Genomic DNA, 24,861 nt, shown 5'->3' on the forward strand with positions numbered 1-24,861 from the left:
TCAAAGGTCCAGTTTTGTTCATTTGTCCAAAAAGGTGTTCAACAAGGAAAGTGCTAGAAACACAAAATTTAACTGGAGACTGCTGGTTTTCTACTTGCAGGAAGTGCATTGGCTTGTCTCAATATCAGTTCCTCTAGGGTCTTTTTTTCTTTGTCCCCAAATATCTCTTAAATGTTGATGATCAGAAGGAGAGAAGTTTGCATGGACACTACAGTTTTTTAAAATATAAATATCTGGAGTGGTTATATCTCTAAATAAATTGCCCCAAGTTCTAGCTGTGCCAATTGCCATAATAATAAGCTTTCAATACTGCTTGAACATAAGCTGGGCTCTTCTGTTAAGTCATAAAAGCTGAAAGAGTGGGAGGGTTGAGAGAGACCAAGATAAAAAGAGAGATTGGGGGGGGGGCAGAGGTGAAGACAGTGCACAGTGGGATAAGGAAAGGACCCGGGTATTTTTTTTTTTTGCTAGTCATTTAATAAACCAGCATTTCATAAGAAAAAAACAGGCTGGATCAGACTAAAGGCATTGGATTCGATCCATGATTCGAACGTTCCCAAATTCCAACATTTATCCATAAATTAGACATAAAGAATTAGAGATTGGGGGGGGGGAAATGTATGTGCGAGAAACCCCCAGGGCGAACGCCTTTTTGTTTCTCCCACTTAAGAACCTGGCTTGGAATCCTTACGTAATCGACCACGCTTTGGGGGATGGCCTGAATTACGGGTATCCTTTTTTTTTTTTGCTGATAGGTTCCTTATCTTTAACCATTACAGGGCAGAAAGGTGCAACAGGAACCCTCTCCACGTTGGGACTATCCCAGGCTATTACATTTGGCCCCGTGCGGGTAGAGGGCGAAGAATTCTCTTTCGCTTTTGGTGACCACTTTCCGAAAGTCACGACTCTCTTTCATCCATCTGACGGGGGAAACCGGTTTACAGCCCGCTCCTTTAATCCGGGGCAGGCAAGCACCGGAACGTTACCCCCAGCCTTCCTCGACCATTGGTGGGGGGCTGGCGATGCCAACGTACCAAGCGTTACCCCCGACCCGCTTCCCGGTCCAGACGTGGCTCTTATCAAGCGAGCCGGCAGGTTATTTTCTCGGCTGCTGAGCTCTCTTGGAGGAAAGCCCTCCCCTCGGCGCCCGAGGAGGATCGAGAGCCTCCTGGCGCCCTCGTCCTGGATCCTGCGAAGTTGGCGGCCGGGCAGCAGGGGGTGTCTCCTCCGCCACCGCCGCCTCCTCCTCCTCTGCTTTCTTCTCCTGCGCCCTTCGGGCCGAGCGGCGGAAAACAAAGGCGCGCAGGAGCGGAGGGAGGCCGGCCGGCCGATCCCCGCCTTGCCCTCCCTTCTCGCGCAGAAACACGCCGAGTGGTCGGCCGGTGCCTGCCGGAGGGCAGCCGGGCGAGGATGGCGAGGAGCCGGGTCCCGGGATCCCGCTTGGCTGCCGGGAAGCCGCCGGGGACCACGATCGCCGGGCTCGTCCTGGCGCTCTGGCTCCGCTGCTGCCCCGCGGGGGCTCAGGCGGCTTCCTCCGAAGATGCCGCCGAGGCGCCGGGGCTCAGCCTCCAGCCGCCCCACTTCAACCTGGCGGAGACGGCCAAGATTTGGGCGACCGCCACCTGCGGCCAGGACGAAAGCGGCAGAGCCCGCCTGGAGCTTTTCTGCAAGCTGGTGGGGGGACCCGCGGCTTTCCCCGTGGGGCAGGCCATCCAGGTGAGAGAGCCCTGACTGACCCTCGGACGGGGAGGGGAGGGGATGATGAGCCTGGACTCGGGAGACACGGGCCCCAGAGGCGGTGGGTGGGTCTCTTGCCCAGGGGGAGATAGGGATGCTGATGGTCAGGTACTCGGCTTCTCCTTTATTTTCTTCAGCTAGGAAGGCTACAGTCATATTGCCCCGGTGTAATCCGCGTTAAACTCACTGAAAGGGCCGAGCTGCCCTCTCCAAACTGGGGTGGCCACCGACAGTTTGCGCGATATATTAGTTAGCGCCTATAAAGGACCATAGCAGGTAGAGGAGATTGTCTCGCCTTGAAGTGCTGTATGTATTCAATAATAACGAGTTCTCCTCCTCTTGTCTCATTGTCCGTAATGGATGATGTTTTCATGTACGCGTAAACACCATCCATTAAGGACAATGAGATATGAAGGGGATGACTTCTTGTTGCAGAATATACGCATATGTGGCTCTTGTGAACCAGAAGCAGATATAGATGGAACAGGAACGGACTGTTGTTGCCAACTTGAATTTCTGGGCAGCGTTAACAGAGATCTTAAGAGCCAGACAGAACATCTATAAGTGCAGCTTTCACCTCAGATCTTCATTGTGGTGAAAGGTGGCATCAGTTAAACTCAATGTTCTGCACCCGTTTAAAGGCACAGAAACCACCTGGAGACGGGAGGTTGGCAGGATGGTCCACAGTTATTGTTGGATAACTTGGTTGCTTGGCCTGGTTGCTGAGCTAAAAGAGGAACATTGCTTTGTACTGGGGAAATGCACTGCCTGCTAGTGAACTAGGGGTTTTTTTTTAATAAAAAGGACACCACCACCCCATTTCACAGGTGGCTTGGACACTAACTTTCAAAATGTTTTCCCACCAATCAGCTTTAAAATATGTCCCTTTGCTGTGCGAGGCTGTTGCAGTTCAGAATGAATTGCGCAATTTGGCAAGGCTGCATCACTGATGGGGAGGAAGGAAAATGGCACAGAAAGGTTCATTGTTTATCCTATAGCCCACACTATTGACAAGTTTAAATACGGAAGGGTATTCATCTAGATTAAATTACCCTTGTTTCCTTCCCTCTGCTGGTTTGCAATACATCTGAGAGTGTCTCCAACCACTCCAAGTGTCTAACAGATTAATTTTAGAATCCATTACCTCCACCTGTCCACCCTTCAGGTGTAGATATTTATATGTAAAGATGGATTATTGCACTTCATGGCTCACAGGGCCTCCTGAGGCACCATTTTGTGTCTGGCTGCAGTTGATGGACCTTCAGGTTCTAGTAAAACATGAAGTAGATTCTGCAGCCTGAAATCTGACCAAAGTGGTTGCCAGTGGTGATCCTTAGTAGAGAGCCAGTGTGTAGTAGAATGAACTAAACCATTGCATAGGAGAGATGCAAGGCCAGCCATTTAAGCAAGGGGAAACAAGTGTGTACTGGCACAAAGGTATAGACAGAGAATGAATAAATGGATAACACCCCCTTGTCATAGCTAGTGCTTGGCCTTTTGTACAGACCACTCTGTACACCAGTATGTTGTTGAAACCCAGGTGAGCCCTCCAATAAATGCAATCCATTTCTGTGCTTCCTCTGTGCTGTCAGAATGTTGGTCACTGGGCCAGTTGCCAGCTAATATAATGAAAAGCAGATGATAGAAGAATAGCTTTTTTTTAATACCTAGAGGTTTTATGTTTCCCTTAGTGAAGTGGGGGAAATGGGTGGCATAGTTTACAGAAAAAATTCCCATCCTGTTCGTTTTCTTCCATGTGGAAGGGATGCAGTTAACTATTCTTGTCCTCAACCTCTTTGTTGATTGTGGATGATGGGGAGGTATACACACCTGGAGGACTCCCTGTTTGAAAAGGATGAGATGTGGTGTAGCAGTGGTGCAGCATGATCTTCAAAAACTGATGACAAGTCAGAGTGTTTATGTACAGACTAGGTTTTACAAGTACCACTTTTTAAATCACCATAATCTGTCATTTAACTTAGGTAGCTTTTTGCTCTGTTGCTGATCTTATGGAGTGGAAGACATAAATCAAATAAAAGAATATGTTTGGTGTCTTAGGGGAACGGAAAAGCTAAACCTTCCAATTTGTTAAAGTTTTTATCTGTGCATATCATTCAACTATAGCTACTGCAAAAAAAAAAATTCAGGGCTGGGTTAAAGAAAACACACGCCCCCAGGTGTTTTGGCAATAACTTGTAGAATCTTGTCTGTCTGGAAAGAGAAGACAAGTCCATTCTATGAAAAAAGATCCATTCTGAGGTGCATCATTAGCCCTTTATGTATCTTAGAAGGGTCTGTGTAAGTATTCTGAGGATTGGTTGCCAGGAGAATTATGAATCAACCTGTTTGTCATGTATGGATTTGCTCCCATCCAGGTGCAGTACATACTGAGGACTGGTGCTACTTTTAGACTACTGCCTGATGAAAATAATTAAGACAATGGCTTTAGTATATTTGTTTATTGGAAGTGTACTATAGATTAGTGCTGGTGTTGTTAAGAGGGAGGAGAGAGATTTGTAGCTACAGAAACATTCATGTTCTAACATAAACACTGTAGTGGCATACCCAGTTCTCTTAGAAATAAGCCAACTTGAACTTAGTAGGACTTGCTTTTGAGTAGATATGGAAAAGATTGTCTTGTAAGAAGATTTTAAAATTCTTACAACAGTCATGGATTTAACCACCATACTAGTTCTCCTTGGCAGCTAGAGATTGCCTGCAGGCAAACACATGGAATTCTGTGTAAAGGAATGAGCAGGCTGAAGGAAGGTGGATGAGATGTCTGCTTTTTCTGTGCACCTAACACAGAAGCCAGGTGGGACATAAGAGGAGAGAAAATACTTTCATATGTATGCAGAGCTTAAATGCAGCTCCTTAGCTTTTCTGGGCTAGTAAAATTCTCCAAACCTGTAACTTTCTGAAGCTCATGTGTAAAACCATATTTTCATAAGGGACAGCGAAGCAAAGCAGAGCATGTGGACGAAGTCAAAGGTACTATTTCTGTGATATTGTGTATTTTTACTTGTGAATTTATAAATTAAATAATTTAAAGGACACAGTATCACAGAAATAGTACCTTTGGCTTCATTCTCATGCTCTGTTTTGCTTCTATATATGAGAATTAGGAGAACTATGGAGAACAGTTTTTTTAGTGGGTGAGAGGTCAGCTGTAATTTATGCCTAATCAAAGTTCCTGGAGGATTACTGATAGATCTGCCGTGGCACGAGATGACATGCTGGTCTGCTTACAATATTTGCGCAAATGTGAATTCTGCAACATTTCAAACAAAGGCTCATTGAGACACATAGCAGGAATATTTCTGTAGCTTACTGGTCATCGTTTTGGTTCAACAGAGTGCCAAATTATTTCAAAAGGATGGTGAATTCAACCCTGGAAAATGTGATAACAGGACAGAGTACATATTATCAGACTGTTCCTGCTCTTGAATAGAAATGAACTAAGTTAGAGAAGATAATTTTTGCAGTTAGACCTGCATACAAAAATGTATACTATGTATTAAAATACTTAAGTAGGAGGTTTAAACAGGTACACTGTATGTATAAATTCACTGTATGAATAAGAAAACTGAAGGGAGAAATAAGCATATTTTAATTAATCATAAAACAATAATAAAGAACAAGAGCAGTAGCTTAAAGTTTCTGGTTAATTTAAAATGCTTTTTAATGATGGTAATTAAAATCTTGTTGTGTAAGTTATGCTTAAGTTTATGATGTCGCTAGCAGAGGGAGATTCTCGATAATTGAAGACTTTAGTTCTCTGGGAGTTGCAAGAGATTATTAGTCTCTTGGGCAGTTAGACTCTCTTCAGGATGCATCTCAAAAAACTACCAATCCCCTATTCCTTTGTAGCTATCATGAAACTTAGCCATGCCCCCCACCCATTTCTTCCCTTTTTCATAGGCAGAAAATGGTTAATGGAACTTCCTTCCCTACCTGTGCTTAATTGAAAACTTCTGTGATGACTTTAATTTTGGGGCTGAAGCCCAGTGAATTCTGATTGGAGGAATTCCTGGTAAATTCTCAGGGCTGTAGTCCAAAATATCTGGAAATTCCATGCATAGCTACTGCTGTGTTTTTGGATTCATATAGGCTACCCACCCATGCCAGAAACTGGGACAGTGGGGTGGGGACATGACGTGAGCCAAGTCACTTAATAATAATAATAATAATAATAACAACAACAACAACAACAACAACAACAACAACAACAACAACAAACAAACAAACAAACAAACCTCACAGACTCAACAAAAAATAATTGGTGGCTGAACAAAAGGCAATGAATGTCCATGAAAAAAGACCAGGCTTACTCATTGTTACCTGTACATCCAGTAGTCGATGGAAAAATACATAGAATGTAACCATGCCAGCACAAATGGTGGGGTAAATCGCAGAAGGGTCACATCCTGAATTTGGTGGCATGTGTGTCTGTCTAGAACTATATAGAACTGTAAGGTCCTACTGGAGAGGGATGAGTGTAGTGAGTGATAAGGAAGTGCGCTCAACCATGTGTAAATTCAACGTTTGACAAACCAACGACACATTGAAATGAAAGACAGCGGGACTGTAGGTCAGTGGTAGAGTACATGCTTTCCCTGTGGGATGTTTTAGCTTACATTTCTTGTCAGTTTAACAGCAATACATTAAAAAAGATTCAGGTAGCATCTCTTGATGGCAGATTTATTGTGTGTAGAAGTACATAAATCGCATGAACATGACATGCTTGGTGGTACAGAATTTTTTCCTGAACCAGTCTGGTCTTTACTCTACTTTTTTGCCAGATAATTCCTTTTCCTAGAGAATTTGTGCTTAATCATAAATATAGAAGGGCTGCAGCTTTCCCATCCTTGCTCTGAATGCTTCTTCAGTTATAAAGTTGTATGGTCCCCACTTCAATATGTGACAATTTCTGGGGTGGTGAGTCAGAACACTGAAGACTTAATTGAGGTGTTTTTGTTATACCTGCTTTATTCAAAAAATATACAAGACAGTCAACTTGCTACTTCATGTTATATTTCTTGAGGATGTCCTTGCACATATAAGGTACTTGCAGTCAACTCTCAGCACTCTTTTCTGTCTCTGCTTCTCTCTCATTCAAACCACAGATTGTACTCACTGTTTTGCTCTTTCTAGTTCTTTTTCACTCTCTCTTCCTCCCTTCCTTCGTTCCTGGTCATACACACTTGTGTATCCACACCACTTTCTCTCTTCAGCTGCTCAAGAGTTGCAGACAGAGGATAAAGTGGAGGGACCATCTTCAATGGTCCTGTTGAAGGAGATCCAGAAATATTTGCTAAGGCAGCCGTTCCAAACCTGGTGTTATTCAGATGCAGGTCCAAGGATTCCTATCCATTTCAATGCTTGATGGGATTTTTTGGTAATTAAAGTACAAAATATGCAGAGGGTATAGTTTTGAGAAGGATGCCATAAGAGTATATGTGAGCTTTTCACCCCAATATCTGACTGTAGTGATCACGAAATGAAAAGGTTAATGGTTTAGGTGATCACAGAACAAAGAGAAAGCAATTAACTTTAGAGAGAAGTTAATGAGGAGAGTGGACACATTCCCCCTTTCTCTTTTCTATTAAAGGAAGGCATATATTCTTTCATATATTTTGCTAAGTACATATAAATCTTTTCAGTGAAAGCCAGAAGGCGAAGCTTTGCAACAGGTGGTTATTATGGAAAAAAAGGTTGGTATGCTTTGAATAAACAACTGCAAAATACAGGAGTATGAAGAGCCTAATTGCATAACTGAAAACCTAACAGTGTCAGGGAGTTAGCATTCAGCTGAGAGGTAAGAGCTGCTAGAAAGGTTTCAAAAGTCTGTGGGATGTGCTGCTGATTTAGAGTTCTTTTGCATCAGCGTTCACCGTCTTTATCATCCCTCAGGTAACTTTAGGCTGAGTGCTTTCAGGTCTGGTCAGGCATTTCCGATGACACACAGTCATCTGATTTAGGGTTAGGGTTAGAGTCATCACTGGAGGCAATTCTGGAATGGGGTTCTGCAGGTTGCGATGTCAGCTCATTCTTTCCAGGATAAGGCCTCACACACCGAGCTGGGATCCACAAAGGACCTGTGGGAGAAAGCATAGCAGCACAGCCTCGGCCCCATGTTAGTAAAGGGGCTGGACCCTTCCACTGAGGGTCAGAAGGTTGCTTATAAATCACCAGCGACCCATTCCATAGGAATTTCCTTACCAAAGCGTTCCTCTACTGGCGACAGCTTGTGTTGACCTGCAGAGACAGTTAAATGATTTAGCGTGAACAATGCTATTGACACGACATCTGGAATATCCCAGAGTTTGGTTCCTCCATTTTTGTTTTGTTTTGCTAGGAGGAATTAAAAAGAGCGATGTGCTCTCTCCACAACAGTGTGTAAAAGGAAATAAAGTGGAGAAAAGGGAGGAACATGAGTGATATCCATTTGCCAAAGTTGGTTGGCCTCTGTTCCTTGTGGGTTAACAGCATCAAAAGGAAAAGAAATGGGAGACATGGAGTAGGAGGAAACAATGTCTCAAGCTTGAGAACCAGGAATAGAAAATTGTTTATGGAGTTGTTTAGCACTCTGGTGAAAAAAGGAATGACTGTCAATAGGATTAGATAAAACAGAATACAAAGCAGAGTCTGCATGATGATTTCCTTCTGAGATAGCATCCTGGAATCCAGTATGAAATGGATTGTGAGCTGCAAAAAAGGGTGGTGATTTATCAGCAAGAAGGTTTTTTTAAAGTAGAAAAGGGTTAAAACGCATGTCAGCAACACAGTCTGAAAAAGCAATGTGATTAGTCAATGAATAAACCTTGGAAATAGGTAAGGAACAACACAGAAGATCCCAACCTGTGAGGCAACTGGGGGTTGTTTAAGACAACCAGCTGCAGGGGATAAAAAATAATGCAATGTACCATGGTACATCGCAACGCTGCATTAATTTGGTGTATGGTATGTTTTATACCCTTTATGATTTGCATGGAGTCAGCAGTAATTCATGTATGGAAAGACACAAAAATGGACGAGTCCACTTTAAGTGCCCAAGGAACTGTTGCAACTGCAGCAATGTAAATTATGATGGAGTCTGTAGTTCTGGTAAATGTAGTTTCCAGCAGTTTGTGTCCCAGATATGAAGATGGAGGTGTTGTTTGTACCCTCTCTGGAGCTATGTGAAGGCCTTTTTTCTCTAAGCAGTTAGCCAGAGAAAAATAGACAGTAGTGGAGAGGGCTTGCCCTGCCACCAAAATGCCATCCATGTAATGATATACAAGCAATTCAGGATGCTTTAGATGAAATTGATATAAAGCTAGATCCACAAAATGCTGACATAAAGTAGGAGAATTCAACATTTCCTGTGGCAAGACTTTGCACTGGTACAGTATCTTTGAGTAGAATGGGAATTGTTGTACACAGGGACTGTAAAAGCAATTTTTTCCTGTCTTGTGGTGCTAAAGGAATGGTGAAGAAACAGTCCTTGACATCCACTGTCATCAACTCAGATGTTGTGGAATCAAAATTGGATTAGGCAAGCCACATTTTAAAACGCCCATAGGTTGAATGCACTTGTCAGCTCCCCAAATGTCATGTACTGGCTGGGTGGCATAACTTTTTGGCCAGTCTTTCTTTAGAATAAGACCTACAGTGTTCATGCAGTGGTTCATGATGTGCTGTTTTGACTTTGTAGATAGGGGGAGGGAATTGATAGTAAACCGCTTGAGCTGTGATCATTTTCTGACTAGTACTTTTTTTTTTTTAAATAATTTTATTTTATTTAGAAACAAGGATAGAGGGTACAGAAAGAAAGAGGGGATAGGAAAGGAAAAATAGTTTTTGGGGGATAGGAGAGCATAAAGTATAACATCATCCAATCAATTCATATTACTAATACATATCAACTTTTTGCTTTTTCACAGTTTGATTACCCTCCTGCTTTTATCTTATCATTTAATTTTAATTTTATTCTATGTTATTCCAAGATTGTCTGGTAGCTGCTGCCATTTATACAATACATCCCATCTTTCCGTTTCTTTTTGAATTGAACAGTCTTTCAGCCCATCTGACAGAATATCCATTTTTTTCACTTCCCATATTTTCACCATAAAATTATCTGGTTTCAGTATCTCTGCCTCCTTAAGATTTTTGTCATAGTGCTTTTTAATTTTGGAAGCTGCATGGGTCACTGGATAACTCTCTACTGCATTCATATTACCTGGTGTCATGTCTAATACAGACGATTCTAAAGTCTGTACAACTTCATTTAAGTTTTGTTTGGCATCTACTGTCCCCTCTTTCGTCCCTTTCATCAAATTTTCTATTTTGCTAAGACCTGCATTCACTCGCTGGAACCCTGTTAATATTAGCCTTTGTATATTAATCTGCCATTCCTTTTCTATTTCTTGCACCACTATTCCAGAACTTTGGGATTGAACAGACCAAGCCTCCATTTGTTCTTTTGAATTTTTGGGGTCCATCTCAGGCTTTGGGGTTTGTTTAAATACCACAATAATCACCCCCTAGAAATCCTTCCAGTTTCCACAATTTTATCAACAATTCAAACCCCTCATCATAAACCTCCCCTTAGATCTCCCTCCAATCTTTGTCCAGATATTGTAGTATAAAAATCAACTTTTAGCCCAGCAAATACAATATCAATTAGAACCGTGACGCAGTTATTTCTTCTTCTCCTGAGTTCAGCAAGCTTCTATTTTTAGACTCACACGTGGTCACAAACAAAACAACAGTCACAGAGTCTCAAACTGTCCAGTAGATTGTCCTTGGAGCTCGTCTTGTGATCTTCATTAACCCCTTAATGCTCCTTAGTCCAGTCGGCCACGTCAGCTCCAACCACCAGATTCTATTATTTATAGTTCACAAAGTCCAGAGAAGGCAAAGAATAGCGTATCCCAACCACGCTGCATCCACCGAAGTCTCTTAAATCCAGTCAGACGGTGTTGCTGTCTGGGATTCTTCTCCAGAAACATAAGATTTATTTTTCCATCTCAGACTCTCGGCTTTAGAATCAGCCTGGCGTTTTAATAGTTCACTTGGAGAAGCTTAGTTTCGCTTTTGAGTCAGACTGATAAGATAAACCTGCCGCTGCATTTATTCTTTCTGCCAAATAATTTCATTCTTATTTCAGCTTAATGAGGCTGTTTCATAAATCAGAGGCTTCGGCTTACTTACTTGTTATATATTTTTAGTTTATATTGATTGCTCTCCTCTCCCCCGGTAAAGGGTTCCTCGCGGCTCAGTGCCAAAAAATGGCGCCCGCTCCGGTCTGTGCACGGTGATTTCTTCAGAAGAAAAAAGTCCGGGTCTGCCTCCCTTTCTTCTCCTTCTGCTGCTCACCATCTGCTTCAGAGAGACTTCTTCTAGACTCTCCTTTGATCCCCATTTCAAAAAGAGGATCCTGGACCGGAGGGTTCCAGCTTTTCCAGAGAGAGCTCCTCTCTGGAGTTGCTGGCAGCACCGCAACAAAGCCCCGCCTCCATTTTCTGACTAGTACTTTTAACAGTCACAGGATGGATTTCTTGAACTGGGGTACTATTTACTGAGTTCCCCTCACTTGAATTCTCATAAACATTGTGTCCTTGGTTGTTATGAACCACAGAACAAACAGACATCAGTGGGAGGGCATCTGCAAGGTTCTGTGAATTGCTTTTAGCCATAACAGTAGATAGCATTTGCTGCATTGCTGGGCCAGGAGAGAGTGAAGGGGGAGAAGGGGGAGAGGGGAGGGAGAAAAAGGGACTGTAGCGACAGAGATGTAGACAGAGATGGAGGCTGCATTGGAAGGGAGATTGCTTCTATTTTCATGGTGATCAGGGGATCTGGAGGGGGAGAATTTGGGGGTTTGTTGAGAGATTATCTAGAGACTGATTTAACAGAGGGTTTGTGAGCTTTGAAATCGCATTCCTACAAAGATGCCATGTGTTGAGAATTTTATTAGAAACCCCACATTTCTTGTGAAGCTCATCTCCAATTTTGTCCCAATCTGAAAGCTTATAGCTTTCTCCTTCCTTATAAAAAGGGCAATAAATATGTATTTGTTTCAATAAATCTTCCACTACTTGACCATATACGTAATGATAATCTTCTCTGCACAGGAGATAAATTAACTCCTGCATATGTCTGTCCTGAAAGGACATTCCTCATCATGTTTGTGTAAACTGAATGCTCACCAGGGATCATCCGGAAACCCTTGCCGGGCGAAAGCAAGCAGTGTTGATTGTCTATACCTCAGGCAATGTTGATTTCCCTTTCAAAAGTCTGTTTGAAGCCTCTGATAGCTTATTTTCTGAGCCTGTTTGGTTGATTTGCCTGTTTGAGTGCCTCATGTTGGGCGCCAGATGTAGTGATCACAAAACAAAAAGGCTAATGGTTTAGGTGATCACAGAACAAAGAGAAAGCAATTAACTTTAGAGAGAACTTAATGAGGAGAGTCCACACAGATGTCTGCCAGCAGAGTCCCTAAGTGGAGGCCCAGAAAACTCCCTTTTATTAACCTTATCAAGCTTATAGATTGCTGAAAGGATTCAGATAGGACACTAGTTACCTAATGGCCACTTAGGATTGGCCGGAGAAAGCCTTTGATCTTATGCTGTAACTCTAAGGGAAAATAGGCAGAATGAGTGAGTCACCCCTCCCCATCAGGAGCCACTGTCACTGTGCCAGGAGAGTGTGCTCTGCACTGAAGAACACATAACGGCTTAGCAATCTTGAGGAGAGTGCTCCCACATCTGACAGATGATAATCATAGAATAACTGAGTTGGAAGGGTCCAATCCCCTGCTCAAGGCAGGAATCTATATCAAAGCAGACCTGACAGATGGCTGTCCACTTTTCTCTTGAATGCCGCCAGCACTGGAGCGCTTACCACCTCTCAAGGTAATTGGTTCCATTGTTGTACTGCTCTAACAGTTAAGTTGTTTTTTTTTTCCTGATATTCAGCCTAAATCTGGCTTCCAGTGTTTGTGACAAGGGGATTTTCTCCCCTTGTATTGAGTTTATGAATATGTGCAGAGCTATTTTGCTGAATTCCAGTCCAAATCTTGACAATGTTCCCAATCTCCTGAAACATGTCCCAGATAGACGGCAAAAGGGAATGCCTTTCTGCAGATGGTGCCGAGAAGAAGCAGAGAGGAAGGCTTTATCCAACAATTTATTTTTCTTTTGCCACTATCTTTGTTGGCAGCTTTTGTGGAATGTACTTTAAATAACTGAAATGCTTGCTATTCCAGAAGAACTCTTTGACGTACATGTTAGAAAGATTATTAAACATTGTCTTCAGAACTCAAAGTGACCTAGTTAACTTAAAAACACCTCTCCTGAATCCTAATCTTGAGCCGGTGAGTAGGAACAGAGAAGCTAAAACTCATCACCCATCCATCTCACTGTTCCTCCCCCTCCCCACCCATTTACCACCAAATTCCGCTTCTCTCTCTCTCTCTCTCTCTCTCTCTCTCTCTCTCTCTCTCTCTCACACACACACACACACACACACACACACACACACACACACACACACACACACACACACACACACACACACACACACACACAGAGAGAGAGAGAGAGAGAGAGAGAGAGAGAGAGAGAGAGAGAGAGAGAGAATATCCATCTATATGTCTCATAAAACAATAGCATCTTCTAAGCTTTTGATAAAGAGGTAAGGAAACTTTGGGCCTGTCAAGACATATATATATATATATATATATATATATATATATATATATATATATATATATATATATATATATATATATATATATATATATATATATATATATATATATATATATATATATATATATATATATATATATATATATATATATATATATATATATATATATATATATATATATATATATATATATATATATATATATATATATATATATATATATATATATATATATATATATATATATAGATCGGTATTTGGATCACTACTGGTACAGTTTGTTTCAAACTAAATTACAGCATCCACACATTTTTCTACTTATATTGACCCATCCTGAGTTGTAACACACCTTTCTGACACAACACTAGGGCTTCTTTTCTGGGGAAGGGTATACACAGACTTCTATTTATCTGTTGTGTACCCTGTGCAGATGGCTAATTCACACATAAATGGACCTGTGGATGGTGCTATCTGTGGTGATAACACTGTGACATGTTAGGTGGGTTGTGACAGTAGAAGGGGCGATGGAGAAACCCACTCCTCTATTTTGTAATCTTTTTTTAATTGCTTAACTGATGTGGTGCAATTGTAATACTATGGCATGTTGATGCATTTCATTCTAAAAATCACCAGACCTGCTGAATGACAGTCACAAGAAATGGCAAGGAAGGGGGTTAGTCAACTGCATGGGCTACACCCTCACAAGGCAGCACAGCCCTGGCTGAGGAGAAAGGTGGGAAAAGGGTGGGTAATCTCCCTTCCATATCTCCAACCTTGATCCCACTATTTTCTCCTCATGCCACTGCTATCCTTGGCGGCTGTTGCTGCCGCATCCGTACTCATGAGTAAACTGAGTAAACTTACATGCAGATAAACTGGGTAAATCTCCCTCATGGGTATACAAGGTAAACCTTGCCTGCAGGTAAACCCTGCTCAGGAGTAAACCAGCAATCCAAAGACTTGTGTGGATCCTTCTCATGGTAACAAAACATCTCTAGTATGAACAGGAGGATTACTTACATGAGAGGTAAAATAGGTTGCACTGAAGATAAGAACCTTTTCAGTGTGAACCAATCAGCATCAAATTCCCCTGTCTGGGCAGTTCCCTTGCATCCTTTATTCTTTATGTGGTATACGACTTTAAAGGAAGTTTTAACTTTTTATTGCTTCCTGTTCAGCTTAGGTTGATGTTTCATTATTAATGGTCCTTTACTGGGCTTTTGATCCATATTGGGGAGCACTATAAGTTTATTTGTTTGTTTGTCTTAATTGGTTTGCTTAATAATATGTGAGTAAACATGATAATAGTTTTTAGGCCACAGAGAAGAGTTCTGGTAGCTAAATGCGTCCTTTTTAAGGAGAAAGGCAGGCTAAAATATTTTAAACCAACCAGAGAGACAAACAGACAGACAGACAGACAAACAAATAAAACATAGCAGTATCCTGAAGCTGAGGCTCCAATATTTTGGCCATCTCATGAGAAGAGAAGACTACCAACATGAATTTGACCAGACTCAGGGAGGCAGTGGAAGACAGGAGGGCCTGGCGTGCTCTGGTCCATGGGGTCACGAAGAGTCAGACACGACTTAACGACTAAAGAACAACAAAAATAGTGCCACCTGTGAAAAAAAATACTAATGTAAGTAAATGAAGACCAAGAAATCATAGGACATAAAATGCAGAAGGCTATAATCCTTCAATAATATAATGAAAAATGGAAAGTACAAATTATTACATAATAAATAAATGGGGGGAAAAGGGCAGGGAGAAGAACCTATTGGCTAAAGAATCTTGGAGATGAGTGTGGATGCAATCGAACATCATTTTCTTGAGCTGCCTCATTCTAGGAGAGAAGGAAGAAGATGATAATACCACTCAGAATCACCGTTTTAATGCCTCTTCCAGGTTTTTGCAGAATAGAGTCTTGGTATGGAAACAGACACAGTCACTTTTTATTCCAGAACTGTTGTATTGCTTGTCTCTGAACTATCCCAGAGGAAACAGGCAGAGGAAATGGAATTAAATTCATAGATCTTTCTGCAGCAACTTAACACCAAACTGTTAATGGTCAAGTTCATAGCCATAAAATTAAGTATTAAATATTATATGTATTTGTTCTCATTTCTTTCAGGGTCAGTTTTGTGACTATTGTAACGCTGCTGATCCCAACAAAGCTCATCCAATAAATAATGCTATAGATGGGACAGAACGCTGGTGGCAAAGTCCTTCCCTCTCTTTAGGTTTGAAGTATGATGAAGTTGATGTTACTCTAGATCTGGGACAGGTAAGTTCAAGTAGTTTTTAAATTATACTACTGACTATTATGTTATTGTCAGTATTCTTTATCTGCAGTCAGTATAGTGGCTCAAAGTGAGATGCCAGCTGTTTCATGTTGAGACTTTCCATGTAAATGGTGCATAAGGGCAGTATACACATCACAAGAAGAAAAACTATTTAGTAATAGATAAATATGCCTTTTTGACAAATGTTGATTGAATTATGTACCAAAAACTGCATTGTGATATTTTGTGTTCATTGGCTAAATATTAAAATAGCTTAAGGTTAGGATACTACTCTTTTTTTTATTACCTTACATTTCAGAACAGGAATAAACCATCTGCAAAAGTTTATCTGGACTCTACATCTGGGAGGAAGAACTGTTTATTAAAAACTGCCACCCCAGGGCACTGATTGCTTTTGAATGCCTCAAAACATTTGGCAGGCAAAGTACTTTCTGTTCCGGCAACCTTTTTGTAACTGAACAGGATGCAGAGAAAAAAAATTTAATGGAGAAAACTGTACTTCTCTCTCTCTCTCTTTTCAAAAGATACACCTCTTCTCTGTTTGTTTGTTTAGGCTTTTAATGTTTTTTAATTCTTTAAAGTTCATGGCCTTTTATTATACGCTTAGTTGCATTTTTCATATTGTAACACAGGATCACAGAATAATGGAGTTGGAAGGGACCTCTAATGCCATTGAGTCCAGCCCCCCTCAGGAATCCAAATCAAAGTATATCTGATGATTGTCTGATTTTTCTATTGAAAGCTTCCAGCGTTGGAAACTACCTCATCACCTCATGAAGTAGTTGGTTTCATTGCCATACTCCTCTAACAGTTAGGAAGTTTTTCCTGATATTCAGCTGCAATCTGGCTTCCTGTAACTTGAGCCCATTATTATATGTCTTGCACTCTGGGGTGACTGAGGACAGATTCTACCCCTCTTCTGTATGACAGTCTTTCAGGTATTTTAAGAGTGCTTGAAGAGTGCTATCATATTTTTCTCCAGTCTTCATTTCTCAAGGCTAGATATGGCCCGTTCTTTCAGTCTTTCCTCATAGGGTTTGGTTTCCTTGTTGCCCTCCTCTGAACTGTTCCAGTTTGTTGGCATCATTCTTATACTGCGGTGTCCAGAATAAGACACAGTATTCAAGATGAGACCTATCCAGTGCCAAATAGAGGGGAACTAGTAGTTCACGGGATTTGGTATACTTCTATTAATGCCTAAAATAGCATTTTTGTTTTTGTAGCCACATCACACTGTTGGCTCATATTCAGCTTGTACTCTACAACAATTCCAAGATCCTTCTCAGCTGTAGTATTACTGAGCCAAATATCTCTTGTAAATGTTTGGTTCCCCTCCCCCCCCCCCCCGATGTAGAGCTTTGCACTTATCCCTGTTAAATTTCATTCTGTTGCTCTCACCCCAGTACTCGAGCCTATCAAGATCTTTTTGACTGTTGTTTCTGTCTTCTAAGGCAGTGGTCCCCAACCTTGGGCCTCCAGATGTTTTTGGACTACAACTCCCAGAAGCCTTCTCCACCACCTCTGCTGGCTAGGATTTCTGGGAGTTGAAATCCAAGAACATCTGGAGGCCCAAGGTTGGGGACCACTGTTCTAAGGTATTAGCTATTGCAACCAATTTTGTGTCACCTGCAAATTTGATAAGTATCACTCCTTCTTGTTTTCTGCATGCCACTACACAAGTCAATCATTCAAGTCATTGATAAAAATGTTGAAGAGCACCAGGCCCAGGACTGAGCCTTCTGGTGCCCCACTTGTTACCTCCTTGCAGTTTGAGAAGGAGCTATTGCATTCTCTGACTCAGATTCTGCAACCAATTCTGTATCTACCTGACAATTGTTCTATCTGGCCCATACCTAGTTAGCTTGGTAATCAGAATATCATGGGGCACTTCCTGAAAACCTTTGCTGAAGTCAAAAGAGATGTCTTTCTATCACCATGGTCTGCTTTACATGCTTCAGCTGGAAAGAGGACGGAGATGCCTCCTCATTCAGACTGCTACCCAGGAGTCACTCCACTGCTCCATGGGAAAGGTAGCCATTGCACTGGGGCAACTCACAGGTGATGCAGATGGTAGCAGTAGAAAGATATTTATTTTGCCTTCTAGTTTCTTTTCTTCCAGCCGCAGAAGTCTGCCTGAAGAATTCTAAGCAACTTCTGTATCTGGATGTCTTAGAATTCTGGAAGTACCATCCCTACTAGCTTATTCTCAGTTCTAGTTTTTGAAGGCCACTTCTAACTTAGAATCACAGAACTGTAGAGCTGGAAGAGACCATAAGGGTCAACTTACTTAAATAACCCAAATAGTGATTGTTTTGTTTTGCTTTATTTTTAATTTAAAAATTCTTCTGAATGTTACAAGCTTTCTGTCTTTTGCTATGGAACCCCTGTGAGGGACCTACACACAGATCATTTGTTCTTTTTAAAGTACTGTACCAGGTTCAACACTTTGTATTACTAGTATTTCTCCTGCCATCCATAGGAGGCCCATTCATCCAGTAATTTATCCTTTGACTTTCCTCTTTTTAAAAAAACAAATAAAGCAAGGGTAGTTTTTATAATAATATCAGTTAATGCCAGGGCCAGTGCTAAGGTAGCAACAACATCCATGTTGAATGCTTTCAAAACCATTGATCAAAAACAAAAATCCAGCCAATGAGCTTCATTATTAAATATTTCCTCAAGATTTCTTTAAGTTTTTCAAAGAGCTTTCAAAAAGAGATGCCGATTTTGAAAAATCAAAAAACAGAAGTGGAGTTGACTTTACTGTGCCCTCTCATTTTGATTATTCTATAGTCATGTACCCAAAGCAATTATAAATGAATATTGTGGTTACTGTAGTCTATAGTACAGATTAAATGGATACAGACAGCAAATTAACTGTGATGTCGTTGTTGTTCCCTTCACTGATAGAATTGTTTAATAATTGAACTACTTAATACTTAAAGTATGTTTGAATGTTTTACTTCTGGGATTTCCTGCAGCTTCAAGAGCTGAATTCCACTGCACGTAGCAGCTCTCGTACCAACAAGCCTGGCATATTTACTGGCATATGGAAGCAGCCATATGCATGTACTTATGAGACTTGTGTTGCTTTTCTTTCCCTGTGGCATCCTGCTTTATCCATCAAATCAAGTTAACATTGATCTTCTTTTTCTTTAATGGAATCTGCAAATGTTTACCAGAATTTTAAAAAATGATCAACAAACCATTAAGCCCCACTTAAGCCATGCCTTATTTTAAGACTGTGTTCTGTTTCCTTTCCTTCTTGTTTTCTGCATGTCACTACACAAGTCAATCATTATTTCTTGCCCACTGAATCCACTGACCATGGTTAATTCTAGAGAGAAGCACAAATCAGAAAAATGGTAAAGTAATTTGTTTTGATTTTTGATTTGTCAAGGTTGATAAATCACATATTACAAATTTACAATCTTTTCTGATCAATTGATTTGCCAATTTATATTTGCCTTTAAAACCTTATAAAATGCCCCCCAGCACCTAGAGACACCAAAATCACAGAGTAACATCCCATGACTCACCTCTACAAGCCTGCAAGTTTGGTGAAGTTTTGATTTTGGACATCTGAGTTATACACCTACACCATGCCCCCTCCAGGAAAGTTCCTCCCAGGCACCTAGAGACATTAAAGTAACAGAGAAGCATCCCCTGGCTTTCCTCTACAATCCCTCCAAGTTTGGTGAAGACTGGGTTTCAGACATCCAAGTTAAACACCCCAAAATGGGTCCCCCAAGGAAAGTGCTCTTTATCGGAGAGTAATGGAAACGTTCTCAGTGATTTTGGTGTCTCCAGGTGCATGGGGGGAACTTTCTTGGGGAGGGCTCTCTTTGTGGGTGTATAATCTGGACATATGAAACCCAGTCTTCACCAAATTTAGACGGATTGTGGAGGAGAGTCAGAGGCAGCTTATTTGCAATTTTGGTATCTCAAAGTGCTGGGGGGGCTTTTATAGCCCAACAAACTGACAAATTAAAAAAGCTACAAATCCATTGATTTGTATTCATCAGGGGCATTGATCTGTATGAATATGAATAGATGAATTTGCAGTTTTTGCAGTTTGTGCAATTCATTTTTCAATTGGTGCCCATCCCTAGTCAATTTTCATCAAACTGCTTTTGTAGCTCTCCCTTTCTATAATTCTTGTTTTAAATAATTTTTTTTGTCCATGTGTACAATCTTTAGGATTCCTTGAAGTTTAGAAAAAAAAATCTTAAAGTTTTTAATAGAGAGGGCCCCAATACTTTCCTGGGTGTGGATAGTGCAAAACTGAATTAAAGTCTTATTGTCAGCATATGCAACTGGGACCTGCAACAGAATGTTACAGCATGAAATTCTCCTGTTTGGGTGTCACGTCAATTGATTCTACTTCCACTTCGTATAGTCAGTCAATATTATACTACACAATTCAGCATGCTCACTCCTCACTGTGCTGGTTTTGGGTTCCCATCCATTAATGGCTTAAGGCTAAGAAAACTCTCAGTGGAATGCTGAAATGCTTTAAAAGTTTAATGGTGTACTTTTGAAAGTTTCAGGGGGTATTTTGGGGGTTCATTGAGCTTACTGATGCTTCCTCCCTGTGAATGAATTGTGACATTTCAGGTGCATAAGCTTGGCACTTGGAGAACGGAGACTGTTGTTGCTCTTCTCTTATTTGTACTCTGCCTTCCCTCCTGAAAGTAACCACCAAGGGGTAACAACAAATGTAACAGAATCAGTACAGAAATACAATATTGCAATCAATCTAAGCATAATCATTGTCGTTTAGTCGTGTCCGACTCTTCGTGACCCCATAATACATTTATTTAAAATATTTGTATACCACCCTTCTTCTAATGATAGGAAATTACTTATAGAATGTAATAAAGAGAACAATCATCCTAATAAAACCACAACAAAATGCAACAATAATAGGAACAAGGAACAATTGGCCTAACAAAATCGGTAACAAAATGTGATGGGAGTCTCGTGGCGCAGTGGTTAATCTGCAGTACTGCAGCCAAAACTCTGCTCATAATCCCAGGTAGGGGTTTGAGGTTCATTCGGCCTCCATCTTTCTGAGGTTGGAAACTGAATACCCAGCTTTCTGGGGAGGCTGGGGAGCAATGTGTAGCCTGCATAATTAGTTAAGGCAGAAAAAAATGCATTCCGCTGGATATGGATTAATTATACTCAAAATAGGTAAAGGTTAAGGTTCCCCTTGACAATTTTTGTCCAGTCGTGTTCGACTCTAGGGGGCGGTGCTCATCCCTGTTTCCAAGCCATAGAGCCAGCGTTTGTCTGAAGACAATCTTCTGTGGTCACATGGCCAGTGCGACTTAGACACGGAACGCTGTTACCTTCCCACCGAGGTGGTCCCTATTTATCTACTTGCATTTGCATGCTTTCGAACCGCTAGGTTGGCGGGAGCTGGGACAAGCGACAGGAGCTTACTCCATCACGTGGATTTGATATTATGACTGCTTGGTTTTCTGACCCTGCAACACAGGCTTCTGCGGTTTAGCCCGCAGCGCCACCACGGCCCCTACTCAAAACAGACCCATGGAAATCAGTGGGGCGAATGAATCCTAGTTGACATGTTGAATCCTAGTTGACTTGTGATTTCAGTGAGTCTGCCTTTTCTGTGACAATTTCTTAAAATCTGGGAAAATCTCCCTTTTTGGACCACAGCTGCTAGACTCCCTCCCCACATCAGGATGGCATCATTTTCCCAGACCACTAGTGACAGGGGAACAAGGAGTTGGATTTCTGGACTGGAAGTGCCTCTGCCTGTGCCTGCTTATGCTTGCCTTTGCTGCTCTTATAATATTTAAATGGACATTTATTTGGTTTTTTCCCCAAATAACTAGATCGGTTGCTTTTTATTTCTCTCATGCAAGCGCAAATAGTTATTGTGCTGTTGAAATATTTGGGCTCCATTATAAAGTAATCATTAAAGTATGAACAATTAGAGGAAAGGGACTGCAAAACCCACACCAAAAACTTTTCAAATGCATTGTTCCTCTTATTCTTTTTGTGATTACCTTCCTTCCTACACAATGAATGTAAGATTTTAGAATGTTTTAAGTGCCAGGAAGCAGTGCGGAATAAAATAGACTAGCTTCACTTTCTTACAGGGAAAAGATTAAATGCCTTGTAGGCCTGCAAACATTTTGTATGGAGTTGCTGGGAAACAGGAGCCAGTGATTTCAAAGAGTATTGTTAAGCCTTTTCTATGATCATGACAAATGTTGGTACTAGCTGTTTGCAGATACTTAAGGAGAGAGTAGTAGAAGCAACAGATCTCTGCAGCAGATAGCAAAACTATTGATCCTAAGTTAAATGGTAAAGAAAGTCCTATTTTGATAAGAACCATTTCAGCCCACAGACTTTCACCTACAGACAGCTCATAAACCCTGTGTTTTTCTTTGGTTTTAGATTCAAATTTTGTCCCTTTGCTCCTCCTAAAAATTCTTATTAGCATAAGGTGAACAATCTTTCAGGTTTTCTTCCCCTTGCACTCAGTTTTTTAAAAAATCCCAGCCCCCAGGCTTTCAGGCTCCAGCGGTATTTGCCCCCTTCCTTAAGGAGAGGTGAATGTTCATTGGTACGCATACAGTTCAGCCCACAGGGCGAATGTGGTGGTTGATTTAATGATTGTTTTAAGTATGAAGGGGGCCGCTTTTGTTTCATGTAGGATTTCCAACATGATGGCAGATTTGTTTGATTCATTTACATCCTGATTTTCTCCTTGTTCAAGGACCCAAGGCAGCTTACATGATGATTTTTAAAAAATCAGCATACCCACAATGTTTTAATATAAAAATGCCTTTAAATGTAGAGATAGATAACTTGAAACAGTTCAAAATGCTATTATTCCCACATTAGCAATCTTACATATAATGCAGGCAGTCCTTGTGATTCAATAAGTTTTAAATTATATCAGGTTTTATCAAGGGGGCAGAAGCAACCTCATAAATTCCACCAACTCTTTATATATTCAGAAATGAATGTCTGAAGCTGGCTAATGTCACTCTGAAATAAGAACTGTGATGTTTCTCTATGCGGTTCCTAGAGGCAAGATATTTTCTTCTAGGTACACATTGGGAAAAGTTTTCCTTTTTTAGATGACAACTCCCAGAATCCAACAATCAGCAACCTCTCATTGTGGTTGTGAGAGTGTGACAGCTGTGATTAAAAAAAAACTTTACTGACTGTCCAGGTAGAAGGTTTGCTAAACACACACAGAGAGACACATAAATTCATAGGTGAAGTTGGAATTTTCTTATATTGTGGACACTGGATACACTTCATGACTGTTGAATAACAATTTCGCATTGTACAGTACATCTTTATACAAAGAAGATTAAGGAACTTCCTTCAAAACTTTTTTTGGGGAAGTTTCTGCAACTCTTTTAAGTGACTTGATTCTTTTTCATATTAGTAAATGCTGGATTCTAACATTATTCCACTAAATTCTGCTCTGTCTTGACCTACATTCCTCTTGTTTTCAGTGGAATTATGTTAGATTTCCATTGCCCCTGGCAAATAATTGCAAATGTACAGAAGTGCATGCAAAGACATGTATACTCCTGTACATCTCCATAACCTTAAAAGGCTGTCAGTGCCAAAATGTGTAAGAAGGATATGACTTTGAAATATTTAAAAGGATGTCAGAATTAGCACTGATTGATTCAGGCTCCAATAGATTTATGCTAATATTTGGAAAACCAATTATCAGAGTAGTAGAAACACTACTGAGGGCATGGTACAATATGCTCCTTTTTAAGCAATGAAAAGCACTACTAAAGACATGGCGAGATATGCTTCTTTGCTGACTGACAAAAAAAGATTGTGCAAACAGCTCTTGAAGATCATTTTGGCATAAATTACTTAGTCTACACTATACTGCACTTGGTCTTAGCCAAAGTGTATGGTTGGCAGGTAGATTAAATGTTGTGACAAGTCCCTTCTAGGTATGTAATTATCTTAACTTTGTGTACTATATCTGCTTATTGATTATCAGGTCTCAAGCTGATGACATTTTGGAATATATTGATTGAAATCCCCTTGTTTAGCTTAAGCCTGCAGGAGGGTGGAGATGTAAGGTGGTGATGTTACTGGCAATAAATTATTTTTTGTAATTAAAAACATCCTAATTCTGTCCTATGGCTTGTCTGCCTTCTCTGTAATCCCTTTCATTTTGTAAAACCGTGGGAGCCATAGGACCGAAGGGGGGAGGTCTTTATTTACCAAAAATTGGCCACCATTGGTGACCTCACCACCTTTCCACAGTATAAATTATATAGAGGGATTTTAGCGATCATTTCTGTTTTACTGTATTAAAAATACTTAAAATGTGATTATCTACATCACCTCAGCACCCATGTGTTGGTAACAATATTTTACCACTTTTCCAACACTATGTTAAGTATGGAATATGCTGTAAAACCTATTGTTAATGTGGATGTAATCCACAGCCCACATTAACAACCAATAATCTATAGATTTTACAGAATAAACATGGGCTTTGTGATGGTACTAAGAATATACATATATGTATATGTTTTAAAAAAGAGTACTATCTTCATGTTGTGTGGTGCAATCATTTTCCTTCTGGGAAACTGGTATCTAGAAAGGTGTTATGAGATTATTAATATTTCTAAATTTTGGATGGAGTTGCCTGTTATTCTGGAAAACTCAAACCCTTTTTTCCTCCTATCGTTGCATTTTTTTTCTCTCCAAGCAGGGAAAAAAACTGGATTGAAATAGGTTTGGGAGGTCATTTGCAGTGAGAATCGGATCACCAGGGAAAGATAAAGGACCCCATCCTATCCTTAAAATTCCCCCATGCACATCCATCCCCAGTAATGTCCAAAGGGACTTTGTCCCGTGCTTTTTTTCCCTGACTAAATTCCTTTCCTCCCAGAACTATCACTTGTACAATCTGTACAGACTGGGGGATGTTGCATTACCTCTTCTACTGTGTTGCAATGCAGCAGTCTGTGTGTTGCCTATCACTCACTTATCCCTAATCTTACAGGTCAGACTTGAAAAGGAAATTTTGACATGGACATGATGTTCCCTGTAGTCATGGCTGGCCCTGAAAAATTAAGCAACCTGCCTCAGG

General features: G+C 40.7%; 1 protein-coding gene across 1 annotated transcript in view; it reads left to right on the top strand.

The window, feature by feature from the left end:
- Nucleotides 1-1,325: 1,325 nt before the first annotated feature.
- The window catches only part of LAMA3 (laminin subunit alpha 3), a 158,538-nt gene continuing 135,002 nt past the window's right edge, over nucleotides 1,326-24,861 (top strand). The window contains exons 1-2 of the mRNA XM_020785668.3: nucleotides 1,326-1,716; nucleotides 15,566-15,718. Coding sequence (XP_020641327.3) covers nucleotides 1,411-1,716; nucleotides 15,566-15,718 — 459 coding nt within the window. The 5' untranslated portion in view covers nucleotides 1,326-1,410. The remainder of the gene's footprint in view (nucleotides 1,717-15,565; nucleotides 15,719-24,861) is intronic.

This window comes from Pogona vitticeps, chromosome 4 (assembly GCF_051106095.1).
Source record: "Pogona vitticeps strain Pit_001003342236 chromosome 4, PviZW2.1, whole genome shotgun sequence".
Taxonomy (NCBI): Eukaryota; Metazoa; Chordata; class Lepidosauria; order Squamata; family Agamidae; genus Pogona; species Pogona vitticeps.